General features: G+C 34.9%; 1 protein-coding gene across 1 annotated transcript; it reads right to left on the bottom strand.

The window, feature by feature from the left end:
- Positions 1-5,710: 5,710 nt before the first annotated feature.
- Positions 5,711-11,218, bottom strand: LOC127097912 (uncharacterized). The gene is made up of 10 exons (XM_051036398.1): positions 10,921-11,218; positions 9,888-9,955; positions 9,603-9,628; positions 7,969-8,059; positions 7,509-7,604; positions 7,341-7,409; positions 7,055-7,113; positions 6,829-6,951; positions 6,165-6,236; positions 5,711-6,074 (listed from the first exon to the last, which is right to left on the bottom strand). Exons 1-10 carry the CDS (start codon positions 11,020-11,022, stop codon positions 6,010-6,012), a joined length of 771 nt encoding a protein of 256 aa, XP_050892355.1. The 5' UTR covers positions 11,023-11,218; the 3' UTR covers positions 5,711-6,009.
- Positions 11,219-11,571: the final 353 nt, after the last annotated feature.

Below are 11,571 nucleotides of genomic sequence, written 5' to 3' on the forward strand. Positions count from 1 at the left end.
ATATCTCATACACACATCACAATCACATCAATGCATACATTCAATTATCACATAACTCTAATGTGACTCAATGCAAGACATGTGACTCTATGCATGTGGTACCGCAATGTGAACACAACGTTTCATCGTTTTCCGATTCAATATCTAGAATCCAAGCCACGCTTCCGATCCGGACAAGATCAAAGCGACTACGTCTATTTCCAATTAAGGATCAACGTCTGCTACGCCTATTTCCAATTAAGGATCAACGTCTATGTGAACCCACAGTTTCACCGCTTTCCAATTCAATATCTAGAATCCAAGTCACTACGTCTATTTCCAATTAAGGATCAACGTGTGTTACGCCTATTTCCAATTAAGGATCAACGTCTATTACCATGTGAACCCACAGTTTCACCGCTTCCACCATGAAGCCGATCATGCCATGAATGAATGTATAAATACCAACACATATGCAATTAAGATCATCTCTACCATCTTAACATTTCACATATCACCATAATTCAACTCTATGAATTTTCCACCAATGGTACATATACACATTCATAACAATATATCATTCACAAATATAGGCTAATTATCAAATACGCACACTAGATTTCATTTCAAATGAATACAACTTTTAAAATCTCAATTTTTAATTTTTCAACAGTGTTAACCGGTTAACGCTCGGAGGGTAACCGGTTAACACAAAACAGAATCAACTTCTGGGCAGATTTTTAGCAAGTAACTGGTTAACGCTTTGTGGGTAACCGGTTAACACAAGACAGAATCAACGTTTGGGCAGGTTTTTAGCAAGTAACCAGTTAACGCTCTGTGGGTAACCGGTTAACGCTCTGTGGGTAACCGGTTAACGCTCTGTGGGTAACCGGTTAACACAAAACAAAATCAATTTCCTGCGCAGATTTTTAGCAAGTAACCGGTTGACGCCCTGAGGGTAACCGGTTAACACAAAACAAAATGCAGAAGTTTTTGCGTTTTTCATCGTTGGAGGACTTTCGGACCTCCGATTTCGATTCCGTAAAAAGCCAAACATTCAGAAAATTATAACTCATACAATAATCTAAGTATATAACGTTAATTTGGAGTTTTAACACAATCAAATCGCTACAAATCAAGAATACTCATCAAAACCTAACAATTCCAAAACCATGAAATTTAGGGATTTCAACGTAAACCTATTTCTACCCATTGACCCAATCATACTAACCCATAATAATAAGGATTCTCCCCCTTACCTCTTAAATTTTCTGGAAACCTTAGCTTCTCTCTTGTTCTTCCCCTCTTCTCCTTACTTTTCCTCTTTTCTTTCTCTATTGCCGTCAAATGATCAAATGAATCCTACTTCTCACTCTCCTACCTCTTATTTATAGTATTATATTTGGGCTTAAAGAATGATACATCTAATTTAATTAATAGGCCCAATAATACCTAGTATTATAATATCTCTATTTAATTCAAATAAATTAAACCAACTCAATATGCACACCAAGTTAATTAGTTCAATTATTCATTATATCTCATATCAACTAAATAATTAATTAACACATCAAATTAATTAATATAATCAATTATTATATTACCTAACAACCAATTAATTAATTAACACTCTAAATAAATAAAATAAAATATAATAATAATATAAGAAATAATTACTAAAATTGGGTTGTTACAACATGGGAGTATGGTATACAAAAGGTTTGGAACTTGTCACAGTCGCACTAACTTCTGTTTAGTCTGACAGCATAGGATAAATTAGGCATCCCCTCATTGTGATTCATTGTTTCTTGTACACTGAAATTTTGCCTATGACGAACAAAGATTGTAACCACGTGTGTGCTAGCTTTGATAGTTTCCTCTTTTATCACTTTCATGCCGCATTCACTGGACAATTGACCCGACATTAATATTGCACTCCATCTTTCGCCTCTGGTTGCGAAGGTCGATGCCAACCTAAAATGGGTTGTTCTCACCAATGCAGTTATTGGTAGATTTATAATGCCTTTGAAGGCGTCGTTCATGCATTACACAAGGTTTGTTGTCATGTGGCCTCATCGACATCCTCCGTCAAATGTCGTTGTCCACTGCTCCATGGTAAGTTATCCACCCACTTTCATGAATCTGCAGTTGACAATCTAATTTCGTCAAGGTAATGTTGAAATGGAGAATGAGTTAGAGCATACCCTGCATTCGCCACTTTTTTGCGAAGGTTCTTGTCTTTGATTTCACGCATAAAGTTTTAAGCGATATGTCTAATGCAATAGACATGGGTAGAAGGAGGATTATGCCATCCATTATCATGGTTATTGTAAGCACTCTCAATAGAAGCATGTTTGTCTGAAATTAAATAGAGATTGGCTTGTGGAGCGACATGTGTTCTGAGATGACTAAGGAAGAAACCCCAACCACCAGCGGTTTCACCTTCAACCAGAGCAAAGGTAATGAGAAAGATATTATTGTTTTCATCTTGTGCAACATCCATAAGCAAGGTTCCCTTGTATTTTTCGTATAATCATGTTCCATCAATTTGAATAATAGGTTTGCAGAATGCGAAACCTTTGATGCATGGTTGAAACACTCAAAATAATCGGTGAAATATTCTATTTCTACCAACACAAGTTCTGTCTGGCGTAAATGTTGGCAAGGTCTTCATAATTGCAACAGTCCCCGGTGCGTATGTCTTAAGTGCCCATAAAAACTGTGGTAATTCTTTGTATGAATCCTCTCAGTTGCTGAATACTTATTCAACAGTCTTTGTCCTTGAAATCCACGCTTTCTTGTATGAGGGAGTATAATCATATTGTGTGATGATATGAGATATTATTATACTCACCTTCACTGATGGGTCCTTGTTAACAAGCGGAAAAGTGTCTTGAGATATCAATTTAACGCTTAATTTTTGGTGATCCTGTACATTATTAGTGACAGTGCAACTGTGAGGTGGGTCTATAGAAGCTATCTTCCAAGAATCACTTCTCTTCCTATGAGGCGCAGCCAGCCGAAACTTGTAAAGAGCGCTACGACATTCAATGACATACCTTCTCGAATCAGTGTGTTTCACATTAAAATCAGCAGATTTATCCATGTGAAATTTGTTGATAGCCCGCACACGTTCTTCTTTAGTGTGGAACCTATTGCCCACTTTTAACTCACCCTCTGACTGTGGATACGGGTTGTAAAAAAATATCGTCGGATGTGTCATTGTCATGCAAGTCCATGTTTGTCATATGTTGAGGAAGATAGTATACATGACTTGGAGGTAATGGCGCTCGATGTTCGTCATCTTCAGTGTTGTTATTCAACATATGATCGACCTGTGTCTTGCTTTCTTCTTCTTCGTCGTCAACGACGTCGAATTCCGCTTCGGCATCGGCTTCATCAGTGTCTTCTAATTCAAATTCATCAGATTCAGCTTGATCAGTTATCTGTGATTGTTGAGATGGTATAGTTTGTTGAAGATTAATATATAACTCAATAGAGTTGAAAGCAGAATGTTCGTGACTAACAAACATATATTCAACATCTTCATCGTCTCGCACCTTTAGCGAGTAAAATTTACATTTATTGTTTTTGAAATAAATTGGATTATGTGATTTGTGATACAAGATAATATCCTAGATAGGTTTCTATTCGTTTTTTCAAATGCAAGAAATTTGAATTTCTCTTGATTGTAAATCGTACATTTTCGGTGTTTCGAAAGCTAAACCCATATACATCAGAGTCATATGTCTCATCGTTGCAGTGAGCATTGATAATACATTTGGGTGCATATGACATAGTATCATAATGAAGTTATGTTGGTTTGACAATGAAGTTGTGTTGGTTTGAACAATGAAGTTGTGTTGGTATTAGTAAGAGTAAGAGCATTAATAGAAGAACGTGACAAGACAATGCATGCAAGAACACTCGTCAATCCAATTGGCGACTGCTTTGGAAATTTGTACATAGTCGTCAGTCAGTTTGGCTCCTTCTGTGCATGCCCTCGAGATTTTATGTTGCATGCCATAGCCATGCAGCCTATTGAAAAGATCATGTTTGATACATATCGGTTGGATTGAGTTCCTCACCGAGGATATGTACCTATACGGTCCACGGCATGTCACTTACACACAAGAAGGTTCAACATCTAACCCCTCACAATATTACCAAACTGGTTACTCATAACCCCCTTACCAATCAACATTATCGGTCCACAAACAGGCAAACCTACGACTTTAACATGTCACACACTCAACCACAATACCAAGAGCATACTTCGTATCACCATCAACAAGAAGATCATTATCAAGACACCAAACATCGATATGCACCCAACACATCACCCTACCATAGCCGCCTTAGCTAAAACACTCAACGATCATTTAACACCAACAATTCATCCTACTATAGTTAAGAAGCTCAAACATCACAAAACCAAAACATGCAACAATCATATGACTACCAAACACCACAACAACCATTTCAACCTTTCCTCGACGCATCACTCACACAAATGTTTCCCTTCAATCGTCCGGGTCACCCTCAAATAACTCAAGCACACCCTAACTACTCTGGCATGGGTCACAAAGTCAGCTATGACGGTAGCGCTTCATTGCATACACAAGACTACGTGGATTTGTCTGAATATCTTAGGGAATCTCCTACATGTGGTGGTGATGTTCCTAGATCCTCGAATCCTCAAACACCTGGGGTGAATCATCAACGTGGACTAGGGTCACGCGTTCAGGTAGCTAGGGGATGTGGAACCGGAGGTCAGTTAGATCATCTCAGTCAACGACATTAGTCTTTTTGATATTCGTATCTAAATGAATACTAATATTAATATCAATTGGTCCAATTTTGACTTTTATATAAAATGTTCATTATTTTTCAAAAAAAAATTACACAACACACATAGGTGTTAGACCAATTAGCGTCTCCTCTTAAACCTAACACATAGACACCAATTGGATTGACAGTACAAGGTACAAAAATCAATTCAATTGACGTCTCCTTTTTAAATTAAAGGGTAGTCATCAATTGAACTGGCACACGTGCTTCAATGTGGTGTCATTTAGAAAATTATCTAAAATGTAGATTATTTTGAATTTTTTTTTGAAAAATAGATTATTTGAGTAAAAAAATTCAATTATTTTATTTAATATTTGAGTTTAATGGTAGTGCACTGTCAGTGTAAAAAAGTATTACACATGCATCCAATCAAAATATTTTAAAATGCCAAATCATATAAATAATTTAAAATTTAATAACTGACTTGGCGGGATACATGATTGTCATTGGTTGACAGTGTAAAAATAATTTAAACCGTCAGTGCACCATCCTTTTTCTCTTAATATTTTCGATATCTATTTTTCCTTGTTTCCAATGCATCCGGATTTGTCGATATCTATTTTTCCTTGTTTCCAATGCATCCGGATTTGTCGATTTAAAAGCATCAAATTCATAATTCTAGTTTGTAACATGTTTTTTATCATCCAAATTATACGATGATCACTCTACATGAATGATCAAGTGAAATTTGGTCATCTCGTAGTCCACTTGGTTATTATTTTAACAAGATGAAAAAATTATATTAATTATTCATTTTACTTTGTTTCACTTTTCTTTCCATCCATTTTCTATCCACCCAAATCTATCTTCAATGACAAGGACAAATGTATAGTTTCATTTCATTCGGACAAGCATCTAGCCTCATGAAAGAATGAATAGATTGAACATAAAATTTTCTTTGTTGGAAGGAAAAATGCTGAATTGACAATGAAAATTGATTACAATGATTGTATTCATCTGAACAAATTCTATTTAATATCTGTAAAAGATACACTGACTACCCTGACTTACTACAGTTCAACTTCGATTTATACTAGAAGGTCTAAAATGATGCATTGCCGGGTATTGCACTCGTCGAACAAACAACCAAACATTCATTAAAGCTTCTCTCATTTTGTAGTCTCCATTACTTATAACCTCAACATGACACAGACTGGTCAAAAGTTTTAACTGGAATGATCATATCTGCCGGCTGAAGTATATGCTCATAAAGTATCTAGAAGGATTGAAGCCACTCAAAATCACTGGAAACAAGAAATTGTGTTTAGACTCTAGATGCAATATTAACACATTATGTAAAACAGAAATGGAATGCACAATAATTAAATACTTACATATGGGAGAAAGAACAATCACTACACCAATTGGATACAGAAAAAAGGTGGTCCTCTCCAAAAAGGGCAGAACTACATCATGACATGTCAATCAATTAATTTAATGTTTATTCAACAGTTCATACCATCTCAACCAAAACCTTCAACTTCAGAGAACTATATATATTTGGAAGCAAGTTTATCAAGAACCTTAGCACTCTCTACTCATATTTCAAAGAGATTTTAGAAAGAGAAATGCTCCTATGACACTATATTTTACACCGCACTGTACTTTATACATTGAATACATACTCATAATTTTTTTAATAATTTTTTATTAAACTTTGATACATGTGCAACACTAAAACAATTGAATACATACTGTGTAACTTGCATTCGGTGTAATAAATTGGTGTCAACATAGCAATGCTCTTTACAGAAACACCAGAGAGGATACTCAGTGCAAAAATGCAACAAGGCTAAACCACTCATGCTTCAACAGTTAAATTAGCAACAATTAAAAAACAGATTCACGGCAAATGAACAGATTTAACAAAATCAAAGCAAAGAAACCCATCTTTTTTAGTCATAAATATTGTTTATGAGACAGCAGGCACACTCAAGGATACAACGATAAGAAGATATTGTAAGATCCAAATGTAATGAGTGTCAGTGAGAGTCTTACCATCATAACCTAAGAAATTTAGATAATGGTAGTATGAAGCTCCCACCATGAATAATAGATTTGATAGCAGTTCTGGAATGAAGCCATGAGCCACCAATAGAGGAGATAGAAAATAATGGATCACTGCAAAAAGATCAAATATCAGTACCATTTTAAATTCAAGATACTTTAGTTGCCAGCATCATAGACCATAACGACTCATGCTAACTGAGGAGTAAGAAATTACCATATAGCAAAACAAACATTGGGAAGAAAGAGTTGCAGTGAACATCAAATGCATACATCCTACCATGGAAAACCAAAAATGTAATCAGTTTGGAAATTAATCATTAAAATTTTAAGAAAAATGGTGATCAAATAATCTCTGTGCTTATTAACAGAATCAAACATTTAAAAGAAGCCTTGCCTGAATAACATTTAGCAAATAGTAGTGCATGCTCTGAAAATTGAACATGCAAACAACTAAATTGAGTCAACATAATGAAAACTGGCAAGAACATTCTTGATCTTACCATTCAACACGCTGTTCAACCACATAACTGTTTGGAGCCTCTTCTCGAAGATAAGAATTAGTTAGAAACCTGAAGAATATATAGATAAAAGATATACATCCGCTTTGGTATCAAAATCTAATGACTTAAAGAAACGGGTGAATAATTTGCAGTAGAAAGTAGCCTTACCAACAAAAGGTTGCCAGAAATATGCCAGTCAATAGAAAATGGAAAAGCAACACTGAGAAGACAACAAAAAGTGCATGACCAGAACTATGGTCATACCTGAAAATGATCGAGAAAACACAACAATGTAAAAAAGTTAGCAGATGCCTAGAGGTACTTAATGAACTAAATAGGGCATCAAAAAACAAAGTAACAATCTAAACAAAATGTAAATAATCATTCAATTTACACTAAAATCACAGTTAATGATTCACGATTAAATAAAATTCACGCATTCCAAAGTTTAAAATATAAGCCTATTTTTATAAGGGAAATTTTCAAAATCAAAACAACCTTACTGCCAAATAGATGAAATACGAAGAATCACATTAGTGATTAGTTATATTTTTTGTTGTTCTACAAATGTCAAGTATTTTTAGCTAGTCATATAATCATGAGGAGCTACAATGCATGAGAAACTTACGCTGCACAATAAGCCAAAGTTGCTACAGCCAAAAGAAAGCTGCAGATCACAACAAATGCAGGGTCATCGCGTGCCCATTGGTTCTTGGTTTCTAATATCAAATAAGAAAATCAATTAAAAAAGATGTTGAAACTTTCAAATATATCAATCATATAATGATAAAACTTGCAGCTTTTTTTCTTCTTGAAACAATGCATTGTTACATATCGCCAAATTAAGCTCATGTACAAGTCTAAAAAGCCAGATCTCCTTAGAGCTCATTATGAAAAGCATTAACCGCAACATTTAAATGGATTTTTTCTTCAAAGAAAGGTGAAGTGTATCATTGAAAAGCATTCCATCATTTTCCCCCTCTATCCATGTTTCCTCTAATATATGTAAAAGATATTTCTCTCACTAATCAACTACTCTAACTAATCTTATAGCTCCCTTTTATTTCGTAAATTAAACAAGTTAATAAAAACCATAGCAGATGGTTCAACCGGTTGGACTGAGAACCGGACCTTCATCCAGTCCAAAACTACTTGAAATCCACTATGCAGTCGATGCTTCAAAACCAGGGAATGAACCGGTCAAAAACAGGGCATAGCCGACGGTTTAGGCAGGTCCAGGGTTTGGACTGTACTTATACTTCTATTCTATAGCCAAAGCATACGCTACTTTTCCCAATAGCTGCTGATGTTGGACTAAAATAATAAAGGGGTACTTTATGGTGATTGAGAAGTTCCATAAGCAATCATTTCTCTTCCTCTAACTTTAGAGTGCATATAAACATTCACTTTTGTCCCACAGCAAAGAAATGTTTCATCCAGTATTAAAACTCTATCATTTTTCATTATAATGACCGCGCCTTAGCTATGATATCAACACAAGACTAACTCAAAAATTTACAAGCTTCAACTACAGAGGAGGAACCAATGTCATCCAATACTATAAATTAAACAAAATGCCTCTCGTTTCTCACACAATAACATCCAATCTTCTCTCAAATGGGTCATGTTGTAGGTAGAAGATAGTATGCTACTAGGAAGAAGGCACAATAGTTTTATCATTTTAACTAACTTACGTCTCTGGTAGTTCATGCTTTTAGCTTACTTAAATAATACAGTTTCTTTTCCCAATATCAATTGCAATGAGAAGAACCTATAAGGAAGAATTATGGAGGAGGCGCCGTAAATAATTTGTTTATGTTTATGTAATTTTTTTCGTATGTAAATTTTATGAGTAATGTATTTTATTTTATATATGTTGAATTGTGATATTTTATGTGGATTATAATTTTTTATGGTGTGGAATTATAAACATTATGTAACTTTTAGTTTATTATTGCTATATATGTTATATTAAATTTTACAAAATATATAGTTAGCGACTACCGGTCCAATCCCGGCCTGACCTTTGAACCTTGTATCAATGAGCACACGGGTTCAATATACAATCCGGTTTTTATTACCTTGATGCTAACATGTATGGCATAAACATAGCCTAGTGCACTGTGAATAGGATAAAGGCTACATAAGTAACATGACTTAGTAAAACAGAACCTCCTCAACAAACATCACTCAAACAAATGCTCTTCAAAACATGTAATAATAAATCAAAACAAGACAGTTATACATGGGAAGTGGACTTACGTTTGTGATATTTTGTATGCTGATAGCTGCATCCATTGCACAGTTCCATATCAAATGTATCAAAAACACAATCAGAGAAGCAAAAATTCAAAATACCAGACACGTACACAAGCAACGGGGTGACTAAAAACTCAACCATGAACTATCAGTTTATGCCCATATGTTTGGCAATACAGTTTTTCAAATAAAATAGGCCTCATATTGTTGTTGCATCAGATCATGGTAACAAACTGATTTTATTTTGTTAAAACGAGGACGAACAGAAGATGATTTTTATATACTTACACAACTTTTGGTGACGTACATAGATGAAGCATTTGCCAAAAAGTATATTCAACGTCCATTTGTTGCCACTACAATACATAAGAAAATTACAGAGAAAAACAGGTAAATGAAGCAATCACCTAACTTAAAAAAAACAGTAAATAAATGGTAATAAAAACTAAATTTCCAAGTGCAATGCCAACACTCTAGTGTATCTATCTATGACAACATACGTAGTAGCAGTATCAGTATCAGCACTAGATCAGCATCCTCCATACCAAATTCAAGGGGGAAACTGAACTATGTCGGAAATCTTGACTTGAAAAATTAAGTGTTTTGTTTGGATTGATGGAATCAGATGGAGCGGTGCGCTATGGCATGGAATGGAGTGATATTCTATTGTTTGGAACATTTAAAATCGGATGGAGCAGGGCATAATGGAGTGGTATGGATTTCATCTCATTCCATCACTTAGCACCTTATTTCTTCCTCTCTGATTTAGGTGTAATGAAGAATTTGAGTTGTTCCGTCCTAAAATTTCCAAATGATAGAATGGAATCTTCACTCCGCTCCGCTCCATTCCGCTACATTCTACTCCGCTCCGGTCCATTCTGCTCCATTCATATTAAGATATCCAAACATCCACTATTATATTTTTCACCTTTACCTTATGTTTTTTCTTCATTTTCCATGTATTTTCCACTTTCTATTTCCAAGTTCACCTCTATATCTTTCAATTTCAGTACCATATAAAACACATCCACCACAAACACACGCACATGCCAGTCAGAGCAACATTATCCAAAATTTCAAAATTTCAACACAAACAGCAAAAAAAAAAAATCAAGTACTCAAGTAATCATGAATTTCGCCTAATCTAAAAGCTTGATTTACTTACTATCAATTCCGGATTTCAAAGTGTTCAAGCAATTATTAGGGGTTAATCAAATCCTATGGTCTACACTATATGGATGCCATTGCATTGCCCAGAGTTCAACGGCATTGGATCTTAGCGAAACTAAGGAAGAAGATGCGGAAACGAAGAGATCGGTACCTTGACAATTCTTCGGAGGTAAGGAAGAAGAGTGGAATTAGGTCTAGAAGAGGATGAAGATAAAGAGGAAGAAGAACGTCCTTTGGTTACGGTTGGTAACATCTTTGCTTGCTCGATTCGATTCGATTCGATTCGTTTCGATTCGTTTCGACTATGGAAACGATCGAAGGATTTTTCTATTTTGATTTCTTCGTTTTGGTGTGATGTGATGAATTGCGATCTTTCTCTCTCTCTCTGTCCTTCTCCGGTAGCTTGCTTCGGACTCAGATGAGAGATGAGAAATGGCGAAGGACTGAAAAGTAAAAACAGTTATGTTAAATTGGGCCGCATATAAACTAATTTCAGAACTGGACTCTAATCGCCTATCTGAAATCCACCTTGCACCCCCGATTTGGACCTAGCATCCCCACCTAACCATTAATTTAATTTCACCATAATACTCTCATAACTAAAAATATATATTTTTCACATTCACAATCTTATTTTTTGGATTTTTTCAAAAATAAATAAATTTGTAATCGAAATTTTGAATATAATGAAGGTTTTGATATAATACTGGATATTTATTGGAAAAACATGATTTTTACCAGTTTTTTTAAGTTTTTGAAACCAAATTTATGATTTTATACCAATAATTTAGAAATATCTAGT

Source organism: Lathyrus oleraceus, chromosome 6, assembly GCF_024323335.1.
Source record: "Lathyrus oleraceus cultivar Zhongwan6 chromosome 6, CAAS_Psat_ZW6_1.0, whole genome shotgun sequence".
NCBI lineage: Eukaryota > Viridiplantae > Streptophyta > Magnoliopsida > Fabales > Fabaceae > Lathyrus > Lathyrus oleraceus.

Coding starts and splice junctions, on each gene's coding strand:
- LOC127097912 (XM_051036398.1), bottom strand. CDS start 11,022: ATGTTACCAACCGTAACCAAAGGACGTTCTTCTTCCTCTTTATCTTCA. Junction 9,629..9,887: donor TGTACGTCACCAAAAGTTGT/GTAAGTATATAA, acceptor CAATGGATGCAG/CTATCAGCATACAAAATATC. Junction 6,075..6,164: donor GATTGTTCTTTCTCCCATAT/GTAAGTATTTAA, acceptor TCTTGTTTCCAG/TGATTTTGAGTGGCTTCAAT.